Source organism: Haemaphysalis longicornis, unplaced genomic scaffold (genome assembly GCF_048455015.1).
Source record: "Haemaphysalis longicornis isolate Haplotype H1 unplaced genomic scaffold, Haemaphysalis longicornis Haplotype H1 scaffold_3, whole genome shotgun sequence".
Classification (NCBI taxonomy): Eukaryota; Metazoa; Arthropoda; class Arachnida; order Ixodida; family Ixodidae; genus Haemaphysalis; species Haemaphysalis longicornis.
The window spans coordinates 179,870,690-179,892,707 of record NW_027526335.1 but is presented as its reverse complement, the minus strand read 5'-3'; the positions used below and the strand labels follow the sequence as shown (position 1 = coordinate 179,892,707).

General features: G+C 47.3%; 2 protein-coding genes across 2 annotated transcripts in view; both read left to right on the top strand.

Annotated features, from left to right (window-relative positions):
• Positions 1–14,848, top strand: part of LOC144175839 (uncharacterized) — a 41,712-nt gene extending 26,864 nt beyond the window's left edge. Inside the window, exons 2-5 of the mRNA XM_077704852.1 lie at positions 12,620–12,750; positions 12,845–12,958; positions 14,499–14,633; positions 14,718–14,848. Of these exons, the coding sequence (XP_077560978.1) occupies positions 12,620–12,750; positions 12,845–12,958; positions 14,499–14,633; positions 14,718–14,824 (487 nt within the window). The 3' untranslated portion in view covers positions 14,825–14,848. The remainder of the gene's footprint in view (positions 1–12,619; positions 12,751–12,844; positions 12,959–14,498; positions 14,634–14,717) is intronic.
• A 105-nt stretch (positions 14,849–14,953) lies between these two features.
• LOC144175838 (uncharacterized) lies at positions 14,954–17,255 on the top strand. The gene has a single exon (XM_077704851.1). It carries the CDS (start codon positions 14,954–14,956, stop codon positions 15,701–15,703), a length of 750 nt encoding a protein of 249 aa, XP_077560977.1. The 3' UTR covers positions 15,704–17,255.
• Positions 17,256–22,018: the final 4,763 nt, after the last annotated feature.

Below are 22,018 nucleotides of genomic sequence, written 5' to 3'. Positions count from 1 at the left end.
TTGCGAAACTTTTGCACGTTTTCGCCTTGGCGGAGCTTCTTGTGCGCAAAGCGATGCAGAGTCTGCACCGCCTTGTGGACTTTGGGAGGGGACGTTACATGAAGCTGTTCACTGAATTTCGGTTTGCAATACTTCCAAAATTCTTGAGGGTTGGTGTCTGTTGTGTCGTGGGCGACGGCGAGCGGCCTCGGCAGCGACGGAGCGAGGGACGGCCGCCGGGCCCACCCACAAGCCCAAGAAGAAAGAGTGCGGCCTGCTCGTACCAAGACCAGAACCCAAAAAAAAAGTTTATTGTTCAACAAGACGGCACCGAGACGCATACGCACGTGACCCGTCACGTGCGTCCACAGCAACGACATCTAGTTACAATTTATACAACCAAGCACACACAGTGAGCGGGCGCTCCACTAGAGGGCGCCACTACACCACATCATCTCCCCGTGCAAAAGAAGTTCGCACACTCTGCGAAATACATACAGCATCTTAAATGCACAATCCACATCATTCTCCTGTGCTTTGAAGAATGTCTGCATCTTCCTTTCACTTGACTCACACAACAGGCTATCAGTCGCTCACGACAGTTCTATAAGTCCCAAAAAAAAAAAACCCGTCCAAAACACTTTCAGTGATGATATACGATTCAACACAGACATAACACGTCCAACATGACGCAAAGCATGACCCGTTTGTATACCCCCTACCGCACATAGTCGCGAAGCCACTGAGGCTGCTTAGTCTTCCGGCGTGGACGCGTAGACGATGAACTTGAATTATCTGACGACCCAGACGCCCCCTCATTTTCCCTTGTGTTGTCTACATGGCTATTTGGATCTGTTTGTTCACTATTTTCTTCCTGACATTCTACCGTTTCCTGAGGAACAACGGATCCAGACCTTGCACTGGAAGGAAGTTCTGGCAGATCAGAGTCTGTCTGGACACTGGGGTTTGCCCCATCTGTCAACGGTAGACTAGGGGACTGACTGTCACAAATGTCTAAGTTAGACGAAGAGTATAAAAACTCTTTATGCCTCGAAGAGAGTTCAACATTTTCAAAGGAATACGGTGCCGAGCCAATCTCAATTCCTTTCGGAACGACTGTGAGTTTCGAAGCGTTCCAGATCTTTCCATCACTGAGCTTAAAGGTGAAAGGTGCAACCTGAGCTTGCACTGTCAACGGCTTACCATACTTCAGAAATCCTTGCTTACGGAATTTTACTTTCACGACATCTCCCACCTTGATGCGGGTCTGCTGCGCACCTTTCCTTCTGTCAAAGTACTGTTTAGCTTTATGCTGCTTCGTGAAGACCTGATTCCAAACATGAGGCAGGAAATTGTCCGATTCTGCTGCCTTTTTACGTATCCTGAAGTTGCTAATATCCACTTTGGAACGAGGCTGACGTCCATGCAGCAAAAAAGCTGGAGAAAGACCTGTCACTGAATGTGGTGTGACCCTATACGACCCAAGAAATTGCGTAATGCTTTTCGAAGCATCCTTGCCTTCAAGTCTGGCTACCTGTAAATGTTCTTTGAGAACTCTGTTAAACCGTTCAATCTGGCCGTTAGCCTGAGGGTAATAATTCGACGAGAACACGTGGCGGATACCTTTCTCCTTTAGATACTCTTGCATTTGTTTGGAGACAAACTGGGGTCCATTATCCGTCACTAAAACCTCAGGGAGCCCTTCCCGACTGAAAGACCAGTCCAACAACTTAATGACATCCTCAGTTGAAATGGAATTTGTGCCCAGAACCTCAGGCCACTTAGAGTAGTAATCGACTAGTGTAACAAGAAATCGGGGGTACGACACATCTAACGGACCGACGATGTCCATTCCGAACTTTTGCCAAGGCCCTTCAGGCCATTCCACTGCCTGCAACGGAGCTACATGAGGCTTAGCAGACTTGTCTGCCAGCTGACAAACGTGACAATGCTTTACATGTTCTTCAACATTGCGATCCATTAGAGGCCACCAGTAACGTTCCCGGAGAAGTTGTTTCGTACGTACTATTCCTTGATGATTTTCATGTGCTAACTGGAGGAAGGTAGGTACAAGTACACAAGGGATAACTACACGGTCATCACGCATGAGTAATCCGTCCACAACAGAAAGTTCATCCCTTACATGAAAGTAAGCTGTTAAGTCACTGTGTACCTTTTTCTTATCAGGACAACCCTTTGACACATACCCTGCTACCTTCTGCAACGTCACATCGGCCTTCGTTGCCAGCTGCACGGTTTCTTTATCGACTACTGATGTTACTAGTGACACTATCTCTTCCTCCTTAACAAGTTCTTGACCGGTCTGAATGGGTAATCTCGATAGAGCGTCAGCCACCAGATTTTCTGACCCCTTGCAGTACTCAATGTCAAAATTGTAATACAGCAAACGAGCTGACCATCGTGAAATCCTCAAAGGTCTCCGACCTGAGTCTCCTGCGGCTTACAAAGCAACTACAGCCTGATGGTCAGTTCTAAGTGTTAACCCTCTGCCCCAAAGAAAAATGTGCCACTTTTCGCACGCGAACAAACAAGCCAGCGCTTCGCGCTCTCCCACAGAGTATTTTCTCTCAGTCTCCGACAAAGTTCTAGATGCAAAGGCTACTGTTTCAAGCCTACAACCATACCGCTGCTGTAGTACCGCGCCAATTCCCACATCAGATGCGTCGGTAGTAACTACTACAGGCAAGTCAGGATTAAAAACCTTCACAACCGGAGAACATGTGAGGCACGCTTTCAACTGATCGAAACTGCGCTGAGCATCATCAGACCAACAAAACGTCTGACCCTTCCTGAGCTTGAGGCGAAGTGGTTCAACTATCTCTGGATAGTTCTTTATGAACTTAGCATAGTATCCTGCAAGACCTAAAAATGATTGCAGTGACTTTATGTCCGTAGGAGCGGGAGCATGAACTATAGCTTTTACTTTGCTCTCCAAAGGTGAGATGCCCTCAGCCGAAATCTTGTGACCCAAAAAATCAAGTTCCTTGACCGAAAAAAGACATTTGTCGTTCAACTTCATGCCACTGTTTGCTATACATGTTAAGACTTCAACCAGGCTCGCGTCATGCTCAGCTTGAGTCTTTCCCCACACAAGAATATCATCAAGATAGCAAACAACATTTTTGCAATTTTTTAAGATCTGAGACATCATTTTTTGAAAAACCGCAGGCGCCGGCGCCAGACCAAAACACACCCGCTTAAACCTGAATAAACCTTCATGAGTCACGAAAGTAGTTAATTAAGTCCCTACTGCCCTCTTCCAGCAACAACTGATGATAAGCCGACGCCAAGTCAAGCTTAGAAAAACAAACAGCACCATGAAACATCTGCAACAGCTCTTCAACATGCGGTAAAGGATACCCATCAATGATAATTGCCTTATTCGGTTCCCGGAGGTCCACACACAGCCGAATGTCCCCGTTCTTTTTCCGGACGACGACGAGTGGCGAAACCCACTCCGAGGCGTCGACACGCTCAATGACATCATTGTCCTCGAGGCGTCGCAGCTCGCTGGACACTGGATCACGGAGAGCAAGAGGCAATCTTCGTAGCTTAGATGCAACTGGAGTCACACCTGGCCGCCGTTGGATCTTATGCGAGACGTCCTTGACAAGACCCAACTCGCCGTTGAAGAGATGTTCGAAACCCGGGGGCACGTTCACGGGACACTGCACTGCACACATCGATGCTAGTCGACACGTAAGAGACGCACCGTCGATCTGAATGCCCAGTTGCTGGATGGCGTCGAGCCCCAAAAGAGATGTCCCTTTGTCGGTGACGTAGAATGTGACGGAGCAAGACCGTTGCAAGACTTGAACAGGAGCTTGGAATGAGCCGCGGATGCCGATACGTTGTTTGGAAAAATTCCACAAGTTGACGGAAGCCTTGGACAGCGCATGCTGTTTACTGAAGTGACGCTTGAAATCTTCGACAGTCATCAACGACACGGATGCTCCGGTATCGACTAAGAGTTGCATGGTCACTCCGCTGACTTCGGCTTGAACGACTAAGTCCTTTCTTGGAGGATTGTTGACGCTGACTTCCACTTGGACGACTAAGTCCTTTCTAGAAGTGCTGACTGTTAAGACGGAAGGTCTCGAAGATGAGTTGATCTCCGTGGATGTTGGATGCTCTACAGGTTCCGGTGTCGAAGCGGGTCCCGTAGCTTCCTTCGAAGAAACTCGATGCACTGGTGCCGGCTTACGGCACATCGATGCGAAATGTCCCCACTTATTACAAGAGTTGCAGCGCCGATTTCTGGCTGGACAATTTGGAAATGCTGAATTATGCCATTTATTTCCGCATCGTTCGCACAACTGAAGCTTGCCTGCAAACTTCTTCGCCTGGACTGTACCGCGAAACTCTGCAGCTGACTGCGAATGGAAACGTCCATCTTGGGGGCCACCATCTTGCCTTCCCGAACCCGGTGGAATGACGTCACGGCCTCCCCGGCTGGCCAGGCCATCTTGAATTCCTGTGCCGCCATCTTGAGCGCGCCAGCCTCCCCGGCGGCCCACGCCATCTTGATCGCGGCGGCTTCCCCGACCGCCATCTTCCGCGACGCCACCTTCTCCTCGTCGGCCTACCTCTTGTACTTGATGATGCGAACTGAAAGCTTGGTTCGCCAACGACAACGATTCAAAACTCCGACCAATCTCTTCAGCTTTCTCCAAAGACAACTTTTCGCCATGTGCGAGCAGCTTTTCTCTAACCTGGGGGTTAGACGTTCCATGTATGATTTGATCTCGGACGCGCTCCGCGTACGTCAGCCCGAACTTGCAACGTACGGCTTTCTCCTTTAGAGCGGTCACGTATTCTAAAAAACTTTCCCCCCGAAATTGACGACGGCTTGTGAACTCATGTCGTTCAACAAGCGTATTTGTGGACGCAGCGAAGAGCCGGTCCAGCTGCTCCAAAAGTTGGTCGAATTTCGAAATGGCCGGAGCCGAGGTTGCGGTCACACTACAGTCGGTCGCGGAGTCGGTCACGATAGGGCTGGTTACATTAGCGTCGGTCACGTTACTGGCGGCGTCCCTCCTTGCTTCGTCCTGCTCCGCCTCAGCAAAATACCTTCGTTGCCCCTCCCTACCCAAAACGCTGACGAGCGCCGACGCGCGTCGTCCGTCATTCCAGTCGCTGCCGCCAGCCGCCTCGAGATGGGCCTGAAACAATTTTTTCCAGTTATGCCACGGAATCGGAGGCGGCCCCGGCAATTCGAGGAAAACGGGCAGGTTATCGAAGAGGCCCATGCTGCCAAGCAGGAAGGAGAGAGATGCAGGAGCAGAAGCAGAAGAACGAAGTAGGGCGAGGCCTAAACGACGGTTCGACAAGCGTCAGCACAAAAGAACGCTAGGCCTCGCGACGCCAGACGCGCCGGACAGTCACACTCGAGCGAGGTCAAACGCACTCACGTTTTCATTCTGCCGGACCCGTCGACGATGTCGTCGCAGCAGAAGAAAATGATCCCATCCTTGTCGCCAAAAAGATGTTGTGTCGTGGGCGATGGCGAGCGGCCTCGGCAGCGACGGAGCGAGGGACGGCCGCCGGGCCCACCCACAAGCCCAAAAAGAAAGAGTGCGGCCTGCTCGTACGAAGACCAGAACCCCAAAAAAAACGTTTATTGTTCAACAAGACGGCACCGAGACGCATACGCACGTGACCCGTCACGTGCGTCCACAGCAACGACATCTAGTTACAATTTATACAACCAAGCGCACACAGTGAGCGGGCGCTCCACTAGAGGGCGCCACTACACCACAGTGTCCTTCACTTGCGAATTGTCCCAAAACTGCACTTCTAAGGTCTGCGCCCCAGTCCGCTCCTTCCACCTTAAAGTATTCCAATGTTCTTGGCTCACGATACAAATGGTCTGCTGCTTCTGCTGCTCCGCTGTCACTGTGCAGTCGCTTTGCTGCTGTTGAATCGTATTCCCCTTGATTTCCACGTTTCCGTCCACTTGGCATTCCATATAGGCTGCGGCCGAGAATCTTTTGTTCGGCCACGTTCTTTATGCCCAAACCTGCTGCTCCCAAAGCAGAGTGCCAGTTGCCCGTGCGTCCAAAGTCTGATGCAAAGTCACGAACAGAGGTCTAGTCTGCTGCGAAAATGTCCGAGTCACTCTGTGCACGGCTGTACGCCTGATCGTGCTGCTGGGCAATGCGATCGTCCTGGTCCACTGGCTGTCCGTTGTTCAGGGGGTTGCTGGGGCCCAAGTAGCGGTGACCTGGGAAAACAAACGTGTTCGCGCTATTGCTCACTCAGAAACACACACGATAGCGGTAGCTGCAACACCACTTTTATTCAGAATGATCCCCTCCCCCCCAATTTATAACGCCTCTATTTAATCGAGTAACCTAACCTAACCATGATGGCCTATAAACTTGTGACCAGTCAAAAAATTTCTCGTTTGACGTGCTCTGCAAACTCGTCATGCCAAAGGAGACAAGTTTCAAGCAGCAAATTGTTTTTATTGCCCATAGGCACTATTTTCGCTGCATATCACCCATCTTCTGGCACAGGCACCTCTGCACAGCCTTCAGACTCTTCGCCTTTTCGTCTTCGGGAACACCTTCACCTATGTAGATGTAGAACAGGGCTGCATAAAAGAAACAAGAAAATGAGCGGGGTGCCATTTATGTGCACCCAATCATTGACACATAGACTTCATTTCTTTTTCGGTGTGTCCATTTTTTCACATCAGAAGTCCAGCCATAGCATAAACCTCGCCTCTACTTTTGACTTCGCCAATGACCGTTGCCGTAATACTATGACACCAGAAAAAGAGAGCAGGAGTCTTGTTTTTGGAACAGGTAAAAAAGCCAATATAATAAACAGAACATAGAACAGCCCCTGGTCCTTTTTAGAAGTACTTTAAAAGGTAACTGAATAACTTTTCCTTTAATTGTGCTTTTCGTAACTATTCTGGCTTTCGTTCAACAGCCAGCAATACCTTGTTTGCTGAGAAATAAAGAATTAAAGCTGCCATTTCCCTGTGCTGTTTTCTTGTCATTTTAGTAATATACTTTTAAAATGTCATTTCTGTAGCAGTATTTTTAGTAACACAGCAGAGTAACATACTCATCACCTGCATATAATTCCAACGAAGTACCACCACATTTGACATCCAAGGCAGAAATTAGGTTTACCATTACAGTAAAAGCTGGCAATGACCATTTTTGCCTCAATTTCCTCTCTGCAATGAATTTTCAAAACTGCGCATGTTGTTTTATGTGCTGGTATTTGTTTTGCTAACCACCTTTGAGCTTGCATGCACTGCATGCTTTTTTTAATAAACTTAAGGACATAGAATGTTAATGAACCCACCAGAGCAAATGAATCCAGTAAATGGCTTGGGCCAAAAAGTAGCTGCCAGCATGCATGCGCATTATGGAGCTTTGAATAGTACGCAGCAATAGAGGTAATGTAAAACCTTGCTGAATCTTTCAGAGAAGGCACCTTTTTTGGGGTTAGCTTAGGTTTTGGCATCGTGCGCCGCAGGGATCGGCACTTGTTTGACAGTGTGCCGGTTACACTGCGGTTCCTAAGTTGGTCCGAGGTCCAGGAGGGCAACATTACAAAGCGGTAGAATGTTGATTTGGTTGGGGCCCGCAGTAGGCTGCCCTAGTCTGCTGCTCCAGACACCACTTCCAGCATAGACTCAAAAAATATAAAGTTTTACATGAATATTCATATCCGAATCCGTATTTGATATGAAATTTCATTAATGTGAAAGGGTTAAATGCCCAGTCGAGAAAAAAATGCAACATTTGGCATTCTTGTGACCTTAACGTGGTCTGAAAAATGGCCAACAGCGCAGACAGAATGAACGTAATTGAACAAAATAAAATTAGGTGGGCTTGGGACTCGAATCCAGGGCCTATGAATGCAAGTACAGCAGGCATCCCCAACACTATTGCTGTGCAGTTGGCTTCAGCAAACCAAGGGTAGACTCTTTGAATGTAGAACTGCTGGCTGTGCCAGGTTGTGATGGCAGCACAAAAGTGGCCATGCCCGTGGCAGGAGTGGTGGGTAATTCAGCTATGAACTGCGGGGAGTTGGGCTCCTGATGATTGGACTTGCGTCTAGCCATTCCCGACTCGCATCGATTGTTCAGCACAGTGTCAAGTGTAGCATCGATGCAGCTGCAAAGTGCATTATGGTAGCACAAGAGTGGCCGGGCCCGTGGCAGAAGCGGTAGAAAATTGGGCTACAAACTGCAGTATGTACAAGCACTGGGAATGACTATGTGGTCACCATGCATGAGTGAGCCGTCAACAATAAAAAGTTAATTCTTAACATGAAAATAAGCTGTTAAATTACTCTTCATGCTTTTTTTATGGTACCAGCCCTTGGGCGCACTCAAAAACTTCTGAAGCATCACATCTGCATTGGTTGAAAGCTGAGCAGTTTATCAACTACTCATGTCACAAGAGAAACTATATTTCATCCTTAATCAGTTCCTGGCATGGCAGTTCTGAATTGGTAATCTGGACAAAGCATCAGTGATAAGATTTCCTCGTCCTTTCCAATATTCTATGTCAAAGTTATAGTACATAAGTCGAACTGACCACTGTGAAATTTTCAAAGGCCTCCAGCTGCATCACCTGGAAGCAGAGGAGATGCAGGTCTCCTGGAAGCCAGGAAGCAGGTACTTCAGATTTATCATGAGACTGTAGTCTTAAGTTTTTGCATCTGAATGCACACCTCGAAGATGCTTGCGGCCTTTCTTTGCCTACATATTCATATGCCATACTGCAGTGGTGACGGATTGAGCATTCTTGCGTTAAAAATTGTTTTCCGAGGTCGTTCAGTGTGGCATTTTTGATTGGCAAACATCCTCAAAAATTGATGCAGCTATGCATCCTTTCCGATGGCAAAACCAAAGTGGTGCACTCCACTGGTAACAGTTATCCTGCTATGGCCTTTGCATCCTGCTCAATCATAATTGTCTTCTCCATCACCAGCATTGCTAACTCCTCTAAGTTTTCACTTTGCAACCATGTATCGGCTAACACCCATAAGCACCGTGCTGCTGCTTAGGTAGGAGATTGTGACCAGCAAAGTGCCCACTGGAAGTGCCACTTGAACATTGCCACTCTTGCCCTTTTGCACCAACGCCAGTCTCGACAGTACTTGGGCTCTCATGATGTGTTTGGCTTCACTTGCCTAATTGCCATCCAGAATTTGCTTCTCGAGTATTTCTTTCTGATGCTCAATTGGCTTGAATCCTACTAGGCGGGGCTGCCAGTCTGAGCTTTTTTGTTGAGTAAAGCCTAGGCTGTTGCATAACCTCTTAGTTCACCGGTTCTTTTGGCAGACCTGGAAATATTACGGTCCTTTCTCACATTTTGAATCCAAAGTACAAAAGCTTGCTCATCTCGTCTTAAGTTTCTGAAGAGGTCGGAGGTCCATAGCATCCTCCATATGCATCCAGCTTTGTTATTAAACGCAACAGTATGTTCTGCACTGGTAGGTGCATTTGTTTCTGTTATGCTTTCAAGGATACACTTTGCCTCATGTTCTTTGAATACATTGTCAGGTAGGCCCTGTCATTCAATTCGGCAGCCTTACTTCCCATGTGCACAGCTTGAATGTGCACATGGGATGTGCACCACAATTGCAAGCATACATGTGCATACAAGCATGCATACATGTGCATACAAGCATACATGTGAATGTGCACCACAACTGCAAGCATACATGTGCGCATGCCTGTTGCATATGTCACATTTGAGGGGATGGCAGACTTCATCACTTACTGTAGAAACGGTACAGGTGACATCTGGGACCACCTGGAAATAACTGGACGTTTCATTCTCAATCGGTTGTACACTGATGAATGTTCAGAGTTTTGCCCATTTTCTGAGTCCTCTGACCATTTAAATGGCAGTGGCTCTGTTCCTGAGTTTCCATGCATCATTGTCATCAGAGCAGAAATTAGCCTGTCAACGCGTTTTTTCCCCACGTTTTTTCACATCGTGCTTCAAAGATCGAGGCATCCACTGAAGGTGCACGTTGGTTTTAACACCAAGCCAAAGTCTAAAGCAATAGGGCCACAGTTGCAGACAGCCTGGAACTGCAGAATTCCTACTGCATGGAGTCTTTGAAGGTAGGCTTATTTTCTTTCAAGGCTATGAAACCCTCCAGCAGCCTGTTGAGCTTGTTGATGTTAGTGCACGTCATGAGCACACGAACAATTGCTTGATGCTCATAGCCCAGTGCGCGTCATGAGCACACAAACACAATTGCTTGAAGGTCATGGTTTAGTGCACATCATGAGCACATATAATTGCTTGGTCATCGCCTAGTGTGCGTCATGAGCACACACAAAATTCCTTGGTCATCGTCTAGCCGTGCGTGACCTTCGTATCTTTTCTCTCCAGCTCATGTCCACGTGCCATGTGCAAAGAAGCCTTTGGACATGGTCGTAATAGGGAGGTCAAGGCAATTTGCTCTTGAGAGAGCAGGGCTCCGAACATGGCCACGCCAATCATGACGGCTGAGCCAGAAAGCCACCATGTTAGGCATCCTTCCTCTAGTGGACCGAACTTGTCTGAGTCCGCGTCCACGAGCTCAAGGCCCCTCGCCATCCTGAGGAAATGGGAGGCCTCGCCCACACGAACAGAGCCGCCGCCCCTGGAGAGGTCAAATCTCCAGGGCCAGGACTGTCCGGAAACGTCGGAGTATGCCTCGGAGAGCATACCCAACTGTGCGACTTGATACCACGCCAGCCATTTGAGGAAGTCCAGGCCCGCGGTAGGAAGCTCATCCAGCGCCGGCCATTTTTTGACCTTCGGGGCTTGGCTACCGAAACGGGCCTCACCCGAAGGAATGGGCGGAAACGAACAAGCCTAAGGAGTCTCCCCCGGCTGACAGGACGATGACAGGATCATGGCGAAGACTCGGGTCAACTCCGACGCGGCTGACGGTGCATTGTTGATGCACCCGGCAGTGCCGATGACTTTGGCCAGCTCGCGCCAGGCGCGGTAAACGACAAATTGGGTGATTGGAGCATTGCCAGTTGCACCAAAGTCAAGGTCGCAGACTTCGCTTACCTTGGCTGTGGTGACAGACTGGGTTCAGTGTGCGGAGCCGGAAGTGCTCGTTTCGGGCGGCCCTTACGGTCTGGTCAGTAAGTAGAAGAATATTCTCGGCACCAGGCACCACAGCGCAAGAAGCAACGGGCGCCGCGGTGGTGGTGATGTCTGAGTCGGTAGGGGCGGCTCTCTCGAGATCTGCACAGTCGGGCGCACCACACTCGCAAATTGTAGTATGCGGTGTCTACAAAGGATAGGGCCTATGGGAGGGCAAATGATTGCCCGGACATGTGGCCCTATACAAAGACCACAGTGGTCCCCGCCTCCCAGGTCTCCGGTGAAAAGCATGCACAAATAGTCTCTGGAAAGCGGTTGTCGCCCGCGAGGAGTTGCGAGTATAGCGCGAGATCAACCTTAAGGACCCGGCTATCTGGTGAACGCTCCCCGTAGTCTGAAACAGCCCTAGTGCAGTGGCGCGCGGAATATGACATCGCACATCGTGTTGGAAGCTGTGTGGCCCGCTGTAAAATGGCGGTTGTTGCACACAGCTCCTACATGAGCACACACCTCAGGAAGGGTGCCTTATCAACATCGCTGCCGACGGCGTTGGAGATCGTAGCTACCGCGAGGGTACTAATGTAGGCGGGGTAGGAGAAAAACCTCGATGCAGAGTACTCGCCCAAGGGCTTCTTGATGATACCCTTGATTGTGTTGAGTCGGGGGGTCGCTTTGATGTGGGCTTCCCTGGGGGCCAGAACAGTCAATGCGTCATAATACCCTCTTTCATCATCTTACATTAAAATGCTAGTTGTGATCGCTCCTGTGGCTAGCATCAGACTTTCAGAAAAGGCTGTAAGTGTTTTCGCTTTGTTCTGTTGCTTACCAAATGAGCTACGGGCACACCTTCCTTATAATCATCTAAAACTAGAAGCGTGGTTAGCTGGAGGTCATGAACGTTCTATGCGTGGAATCAACACACAATGACAGACCCATATTTTCTCAGCATCTCCTGCTCTATTTCTGTCATCAAGGCTAGAACCAACATTCTTTGGTGGACTGTTGCCTTCCCACTGCTTTTCTTGCTGCTTATACAGCTGAACATCTGGCTCATCTTGTGTCTTCATGGCTTCCACCCAAGTGTGCACGCTTGTTGCATTATCAAGGTGGCAGTGCTCTTGAGCAAAAAGGTTGAATTCACAGCTAATGTTGTGCAACCCCATGTGCTATGCCAGTGTATTGGCCGCGAGGGCCACCACTGGAGAGGCCGGCGCTGCGATCGTTTTGACGTCACTCATGGGATCGCCGTTCCTGCCTTGCTCCGGCTCGCTGGCCTTGCTGCGTAGTTTGCGTGACGCACCGCGAACACGTTTGTGGTCGCGCTTTCTACGTGTGTTTTCGTGTCAATTTTCGGCGTTTTGAGTTCGTTCTCAGTGTGTGAAGCGTAATTTCATAACCTGGTTACTTTGTGAACGTATCAACAGTGGTGGGTTGGCCGCAAATGTAAGCATGGTAGCGTATTGTTCGGTGCCGCAGTGCCGGACGTATGCGGCCGAACCCGGTGTAAGCTTTCATCATTACCCCAGATGCAAAAAAATGCGGGAGACCTGGCTAGTGAAGCTGAAAATGGGAAAAGATGCCAGTGCTCACTCACGGGTCTGCAGCAAGCACTTCCGTGACGAGGATTTCGTGTACGCCACCACAGCTAAGATGTTCGGTAAGTAACAGCTGACGTGTGCTCGCCAGCGCGCCCGGCAGCTTATCGCGGCTGTTCATCAACCGTGTCACTAACACCAGTTGATTTGTGGCAGGCTGGAAGAAGCGTGGTCTTGCACCCGAAGCTGTGCCGTCCCTGAATCTCCCCGTCCGGCCCTTGGACCGCCCGCGACGCCCTGAACGCCGTCCAAACCGCGCGCAAAACAGTGGTGAGTGAGTGGAGTTTATGAAGAATGAAATATCGAGAAAAACGAGGACGCGTAGTTCCGACAAAAATAATGAGCGCCCGTCTACCCAGCCACTTTCATTACTTCCACTAACCAAACCATAAAAATAAACCAAAGCGGGTCTCGTATGCCAATCGATTTCATTAGGATACATTTCATATCTCCGTAAAACGCAGTAATTACGGGAGCAGGCTCGAAGGGGCTTTTCACAGATGCGTCCAGAGGCATCATCAGCGCTTTTTTGACAAATGAGTTAAGGACTTGGTGATGCATGACAGCTAGAGTGAGAAACGAAAGATATGCAGTACCCATGCCAATGATACAATTCGCAGATCTAAATTTTGCCCTACTGAACATTTTTATGTTTATTCAGGCTTTTTCTCACACGTGGAAGTTTTTTTTTTTTGGGTTGGGGGGGGGGGGGTTGTCGCTGTGTTGCTTCTGCCACTTGATGCACGTTTAGGACTCGTTTGTTTTTTATTATGCCTGTCTAGAGGCAAAGTTCTGTGCTTTCGCATCAATTTAGGCTACTGCCTATCGTAAGTGGGTAGTGTTTTTGTGTGACAATGTAATGGGCAACGAGCTTCTGATTGATACCTTTCAATAATTTCACATTTTTTGTAAATAGAGCGTTTGTTTTGATGGTGCATTTGCCTCATAATGGCACGCATTAGCTTATAATGCAAGCTAATGCTACCGTCATTTCTTCTGTGTATACTGTTGCAATGTTCACACTATGTTTCGATGGTTTTCCCTGTTTCCAACGTCCTGCCTGGGCCATATAATTCAAGGCTTGTGAAAGATCTCATGACAACACTGTCTTTTCAACCAACCTATTGTATTCAATCTTTAGTCACGTAGCCTTGATTTGTTTTACTATTTGGCATGTACGCTCTGAAAGGTTGAGAAAATTCGGGTGGGGCAGACAGGACCTGTTTATGCAAGCTTCTCGACCTTCCTCAGCTTGGGGGAAAAGGATAGCAACTTTTTTTTTATTTCAGTGCCTTTAGGTACTGCACTCGGCAACGGTGAAGAAGTTCCTTTGGACTTCAGACGGAGCGCTTATGTTCGGCTAACTATCGAACACTGTACATTGATGAGAGAGTGGTGTCAACTAAATGTGCTGTGGTTATTCAGTCATCAAGTGGGCTCCAAACGAATAGTGCCTTACAGATGCACTCACTGATGGCATTTGTGTGTACGTACAGCTCAATAGCTTCTGGATTACCTTCAATCCGCCTTGCATGCCAAAATGTGTGCTTTCATGAATGAGCTGTATTGATGTTTTGTTGCGTAGATATCACGTGTCGCTCTAAAGAAACTATTATTCTACTCACTTAAGCTTACATGGTCAACAGAAATCTGATTTCTAAAAAAGTCAGTGTATTGCATACGAAAAGCCTCAATTTCTTAATGAAACGTGCAATCGGTAGTTGTGGTCGAATCCTTATTACATGTGCATGCTGTGGTGACATTAATGAAGTACTTTCAGTGCTAATGGGTGCTGCTCCGACATTTGCAGAGGACAGACCACTGGCTCTTGTCTTCCCCAAAAACCCGTTGGACGTGTTGCCCACTGACGAGGCCCAGCCCAGCACCAGTTCAGGTGACCCTGTGGATCATGCCGACCTTAACTTCGTTGAAGATGGCAATGAAGGTAACCAACCCCACAGGCAGATTTTTCAACCACACTTTTATTCTTTGTTCAGTACTTGTAATAATTCTGCATTGTGTTCTTCAGGTGTCCCTGCTGACGTCATTGCTGTTTATAAGGAAATAGGTGTTCAAGTAGACACATCGAGCAGTCAGCGTAGCCAGCCCTTGAGCATTTCCAAGCTCCAAGACTGAAAAGACCTGAACGTGCTTACAGGGATTCCATGTTTTCAGCTCTTTTATAACATTACTGACCTATACACAGAAAGTCGTGTACTTGCACGGCCCAAAAGCTTCTGTATTTCCAACGAAGATGCAGTGCTCATGTCTCTGATGAGGTTACGCCACAATATGTCATTTTCAGTTCTTGCTGTGCTCTTCGGTGTCCATTGCACCACAGCATCTGACATATTTAAATCCACCGTGGTGGTCCTAGCAGAAATATTAAGGAAAGCTGTGTACTGGCCAAGTAAAGAAGTTGTCGTGGATAATTTGACCGTGCACTTTAAGGAGTACACAAATGTGAGGGCGGTGTTAGACTGCACTGAGGTGCCGCTGCAGCGGCTAAAAGACCTGGAGTCACAGTTACTGATTTATAGCTGGTATAAGGGCACCTACACAGCAAAGGTGTTAATCTGTGAGACACCAGGAGGCCACATTAGTTACGTAAGTGAGGCGTATGGTGGTAGAGCATCAGACTCTTTTATAACAAAAGAGAGCAAAATCATGGAGAGGTTTCTCCCATCCATCGACAGTGTGATGGTTGACAAAGGTTTTTTAATCGACCAGCTGTGCCTCGATTACCATGTCGAGATGGTGAGACCGCCGTTCTTGCGTAAAAGCAAGCAACTTTCAAAACGTGACGCTGAAAGGAACCAAAGTATAGCAGCTGCCCGTGTGCATGTTGAACGTGCCATTCAGCGCATGAAGCAGTACAAAATTCTGACTGGTAACTTGGGCGTTGAACTGTTTCCCTACATTGACAACATTTTGCACGTTATCGCTGGGATTGCAGACCTTTCAAAGCCTATATTCACCAGCAACAAGTTCTTGGCGCAGCAGATGAGCACGTAGTGTTACTGGCTGAGAAAACTTCATTTCCTTGAACATACTATAGCGTTTAATGGGACCCTGCAATGCCTTCACAACTTTTTTGAAAATCTGAAATGCTTTCAGAACGTGGTCAGCAAATGCATCCAGTATGTTAGGTCAGATAGCCACGAAGTACCCAAGCCAAATATTACTGCTCTACAACTGTCAGATAACTTTAACTTGCTCAAAAGATTTTTAAGCGAAGCTTATTAGTCCAGGTGCAAAACCAGAAAACAGCTCTCGGCATGAATTGCATCTGGCCTTCAAGCCAGTGCCTTGTGCGCTTGCGTGGAGTTATAAGCGTATAATCGATGTCCAATCTGCGCGCGTTCACTGTTTAAACAGAGCTATCGCTCGACAAACTTCGGCTTCCCTCTGCGCGTTCATGCTGACTGTGCCGAGTAGTGTATGTCTGCTGCCTGTAGTGCAATTGTAAATGCGGTAATTGCTGCTACAAAAGCTTCGCTGGTCCTCCACCTTCACAGTATGAATTTTTTCGCTCTTTCTCTGACTGGCATGCTACACGCACTTCAATGACGTCATTGAAGTGATGTTCTTATACTTATTTTTATTGATCAAGCATGAATATGAAACGTGAATGGGTACAGATGCACTGGGAGGTCCCAAGGTAAGAACGCCATGTGGGACCTCCCGTGATGATTGTAAAAAAAAAGAAAGAGCAATCATTAAGCAACACTAGAATACAATGTCAGCAAATAAACACACAGTATAAAACAGAACGATGAATACAAAAACCAAAGAAAATATTACACTAAGAAGCAGGAACACTAAAACCAAAGAATACAACTAAAAAAAAGCAATCATCAAGCAACACTAGAATACAATGTCAGCAAATAAACACTCAGTATAAAACAGAGAACGATGAATACAAAAACCAAAGAAAAAATACTACACTAAGAAGCAAGAACACTAAAAAACAGAATACAACTCCAATCTAGTCAAAAATGGGTATATGAATGCCACATCAACAAAAAAATATATACTACAGGGGGTGGTTGTCCAGCTTTCTTTCGGTTGCAGCAATTAACGCGCTCTATAGCCACTTAAAAAAAACCATAACAAAAGCAAAACAAAAAAAACCGACAAGTCTTGCTGCGAAGAGCAAACCACGTTGTGCCGCTCTGTTCTGGTGATACATATATCCTTTCAAGTGCTTTCAGGCTTGAGGGAAAGCATTTATCTGCCACACTGCGGGGTCCCTTTAAAGAATGTCTTTCTTGCCAACAGTGTGAAACCTTATATACCTGTAGCAGAAGCGAAGCTATCCGTACTTTGTGCACACACGAATAAAACTTGCTGCTCAACGAGCTCTATGTAAAACCCACTGAACTCTTAGCTGCAGTTGTGTACTGTTAAAGCACTCTGAACTCCATCGACTAGCATTTTTTTTCGGCGCAGTGTTTCATTTTCTTGTTTGGTGCATGCTGTCAAGTTTTGTTGCTCTGATGTGACAGCCCTTTGCTTATGTTTTATCGTCATCATTTCCATTTTGGTAATAAAACTGCACCAGAAATGAAGGCTGAGTTTACTTCTCTTCACTGTGTAATGTGTGGGAGTACATATGCTTTAAAAAAGTAGACTGCACGATCCACGACAGCGTGGAAAAAGGACTCGTCAAACATTACAGAAAACAACAGAAAATTTGTGCTATCCTGGAAAACAAACGTCAGCACTTGTGAGCTCGGCAAGAGCCATCTGAACTTGAACCTGGCAAAAATATTTGCTGGTTTTCTTCAAGCACAAAGTCTCGTCTTTTGTCATTTCTTTTGCTTTGAACTTGTCTAAGTTGAGAGGGCACTTCACCTCCAGTATCCTGCTAGTGCAGCAGTCGCAGGTTACAATCCCATCTGGGCTGGCCCCAATGCAGGGGTGTTCTGCCAAGATGAGGAGCCCGCTGTTCTTCACCTGCACATTTTTATGGCACGATTGGGCTGCCGCGTATGCCTCTTTTGCTGCTTCTTCTAGCAGGGCACCTCTCGCCATGGCAGATGTTTGCACATTTTGCTCCCTCATTACTGTTCTGAGAAGTGGGCGCATGTCGTCATGGCCCATTTTGGTTCTGACAGTGTTCATTCTGGTGTAAATGTTGTAAGCAATGGATGCGGTGATTAGTCCCCGCCTGTACAGCATCCAGAGTGGTGAGTCTGCTTGCTGTTCTGTGAGTTTTTCTATGCTTTCTATACATTCTTTCGAGTAAGTCGTTTGGATCTGAACGTACACGTCATCCACTGATGCTCCTGTGGCAGCTGCTGCTTTGGCGGCTTCAGTAATTGCCGGTGGGTGTGTTGAGCACACCTCACCATAACGCGTTTCTGCGTTTGGTAGTTGCTGCTGTTGAGCCTCGTAGCAGCTCTCCTCTGCAGTGACGCTGGATGTCTCCAAAGACCTGCTGACAATAGCAGTGCTGGCACTAACACTTCCTGCAACACAACACATCCAGTTCATAAGTTGCAAAATCCAGCGCTAAAGGTTTTACATGACACAAGCCGCGCTAAATATTATTGCATGAGCAGTGAACAAAAATCTGCGCAGTCGATCCGCAGACAGAGCAAGAAAGGAAGAGAACAGCACACGTGCGGAGAAGGAACATCAAGCTGAGCACCGAGCCGGCAGTGGCATTGGCTGTGGTGGCGCTGGGTTCGCTCTGCTGGATCGGCCCCACGTGCCGGTTGCCTGACTTCTTGACGCATTCCCTTAACCACTTGTACGCGAGTGTGACACAGGCGCATGCAGGGATGAGTAGGCAGGAAAACAGGATGGGATGGGAATGATGGCGACAAAATGCTGATACTGGTGGACTACAAAAGGAGCGCTAGGCGGCCAATGTTGCTATTAAGTGACGTGACCACTCAAATGGTTGCAATGCAAAGCACGGTTGGCACAGTGTGCGAGGGGCATGCGCCCCGGGCCGAGCCTCACATTCACAAGAGAGGGATGGGAGCTTAAAAATCTATGAATGAATCTTACATTAATTTTTTTTCCTCCTACATCATGCATCTTTAAGTCCTAGCTTGTTTTACACTGCTGTTTTCCTGTAAAACCAAGCAAATGTATTCACTACTTTTCTTTTCTGGCTATGCTTAGTAGGTGCGTTATCACCTTTATGACTGTACACACGAACTAATGTTGCTTGGATTGTAGGGCATGCACCACCAGTGAGGCAGCCTCAAACATGACTCGTACTATGCCGCCGAATTTGGCATGACGTGTTATCTACACTGACACGGTGCAAACAGGCATAGTGTACATTGCAAAACTGCTGGCAATATAGTACATATTCTTACTGAATTCACTGTGGCTGAGTGCGGATGGCATGTAGGGCAAGCCATGAAGAAGCCTCTCGAGTATGTCCCCGTCAGGCAACTTGATGGGCTCTTTCTTGACCTAAAACAGAATTGCGATCACGTACAGTCTTTAAGTATGCACAAAAACAAAACGGGTCGCTTCAAGCACACAGTGCGCTTTCTTTGCATTGTGATGTAGCTGAATAGGTAGAGCATGCAAACTTTTGTGCATTGGCGTATGTTTATTTGCTATAGCTCGAGGTTTGGAAAAATTCGGTTTGTTTCTTGTCTATAATGTACACAGAGCAAAAAAAAAAAGCTCATATGGCACAGAGGACACAAGCACTTTTTTTTGCAGTTCTTCACTGGGAAGGCAATTATGCATGTCGTTCTTGATACCCAATAATGATTGCATACACATAAATGTTAGCTGAACTAAAGTTTGAAGCCGGGCTAGTTGGTTCGTGCTAGGTGGAAAAACAGCGCAAAGACTGGACGAAAGCATGAGGAAACGACAAACACGGGTGCAGTGTTTGTCGTTTTCTTATGCTTTCATCCCGTCTGCGCTGTAAAGGTTTTAATATTTATGATATTTAGTTCAACTGGGTTACTCACTGTGAGATGTTGCGTTTACAATATCATTAGTGTCCTACATGTATTATTTCATGGACAGCCAACAGGAAAATGAACATGGCTTGCTTACCCTTTTGGAGCTTGGCAGGTCCACAATCTTTTTCGGCTCGTACTTGCTCCTCACTCCTCCTTTTTGGGCTTTGCCCCATTGCTGTGGCAAATCAGTTCTGGACAGCACCGTGAATGTCTCCCTCGAATTGATGTGCAGGAGGAGTGCAACCATGTGTTTGCACTTGTGCTGGCTAAATAAGGACACATTTCCATCTGTTAGCTTAAAAGTAACGCGAATAACCAAAAATGTTACATCTGAAAATGCAATCTGTCAATACGCATTTGTGTTGAAATAACTGCAATGAAATGAAGAAACTTTAACATGGACAGATTTTAAGGAGTATAGAACCACTGTTTTTTTATGTCATGCAAATGAAGATTATTCCGACCCCTGTGATTTTGCCATACCCTGCTTTGCACGTACAGGACGCTGCAGCCACGTCTCTTCCTTCAATGGTGACCTGAAGTTCGTGGGGATCCTTGTTGAGGCTGGAACTTTGCAGGACTAGTGCAGCCAGCGTAACGTCTTTCGCTCCCCGTTCCTTCACGCTACACACAACAACGTGCTTCGCCTCGAAGACAGCTTCGCCTTCTGTGAGCAGTCGCGAGGTCTCGAACTGCTTATCGATGAATTTCAGCACTCTGGAGAAAGGCAGGCTCACTGTAGACGGACAAAAAAAAAAAAGCACACGTTCCAATTGTAATTTTCCACGGCGAGGTCTTAACGAGAAGTAAACGTCATGTCTACATTCGCCCCGTAAGCACTGAAAACACGTTCTTACGTTGCCAACAAGGTGTCGCAAACCGTACGGCAGTGATCGTTAATCAGATCATCAGAGCGTAACTAAAATGAACAGTGGAAAGGAAATAGGCACTGGTGAATCCGAATTGCAGATCCTACGAGCACTTTTAAGCACGTGTGGCGAAGCAATTCGCTCACAGCTGCCGCGTTCATTGCCAGCGCCGTACGCGCGGCGAGATTACTACTCAGCGGCACGTTTCCGCCGCTGTTGCAAGGCGTGTTGTTTTCATTGCATACAGTACAGTGTGATACATGTCACGTCGCAAGTATTTCATCATGAATTTACGGCGTACCTTTCTCGACGTCCGTTGTGTCGTCCTCCATGGCGTCTGCAGTGGTAGCGGCTACCTAGGCGGGGTTGTGCCGCCGCCGGCACGCGACTCGTTTGGTCGCCCGAAGTGTCGCCGGGAACAAGCCAGTCGTTAATTACTTGCCCGTCAGTACGTTTAAAGCAAAACCACAGAAGGCGGATGGGTACGCGGCGGCCACAAGAACACACTTTTTCGTGCGGTCGCCTATGCACGGAAAAACGTGGTCAAGCAGACGACGCAACGACCCGGCATCCCATGAGTGACGTCACTCGTAGGTGGCGCCACGGTATGTTCTCGAGGCCAATACGTGTCCAGAGATATATCTCTGGATATGCTCGCACTGATCCTGTCCATAACAGTGCCAGTGGGAACGTCTTTTGCAGACTGCTGCGATTTCCGCGTTTTCAGCAGAGCTCATCAAGTGATTAACATATCTGTCATGCCAATGTGGTGCTTTTGATATGACACTTCAAACGAGTGCTGTCAGCGCTCGTGGTAGCTGTTATAGAGGCTAGAGCAATCTTGCCATACTAACCTTGACTTTTCATCAAATGCACTCCTGTGCCTTGCCTGGGCGCAGCCGTTCCTGGCCTGTGGCAGCGATATCTCCGCAACTTACCGCCGGCAATGCTTGAGACACACCATTAAGGTAGGTCACCACCTTCACAAAATTAATTGTAGTCCAAAAGTTACTATCACATTTTTGGATTGTAAAGCTTAAGTAGTTAGAACCTTTAAAAGGTAAAACTACTAAAATTGTCTAATAAAAATATATATAAATAAAAATGTCCGAAAATACTCATGTTGCGCAGTCATAACTGCACAATGGTCAGTGAAATTCAAACGTGACTTGGCACGAACGTAATGAAGCCAATGACCTGTGCAACTAACCTCCACGATCAATCCATCTTTTTAAGCTAAGTGACGTAATCACAAAAAACTGTAAAATTTGATATCCGGCATGTTTGGTTCTTGCGCAATTGGCGATAGCATAAAAACTTACTAATATTTCTCAGTCATTCTGTTTTAATGCATGACTCTGTATATAAAGAAACAGCACGCAAAATTTCGTACGAAAATATTTATTAGAAAGAAAGTTATCACTGTTCGTGTGACTGTGGAACGCAAAAAAATCAAGTTTTTCGAAAAATGGCTTCAAAGTGTTAGACCACTCATACATGTAACAAAAAAACAG

Bases quoted from the DNA above. Each gene is read 5' to 3' on its own strand.
- LOC144175838 (XM_077704851.1), top strand. From the start codon at position 14,954: ATGTCTCTGATGAGGTTACGCCACAATATGTCATTTTCAGTTCTTGCT.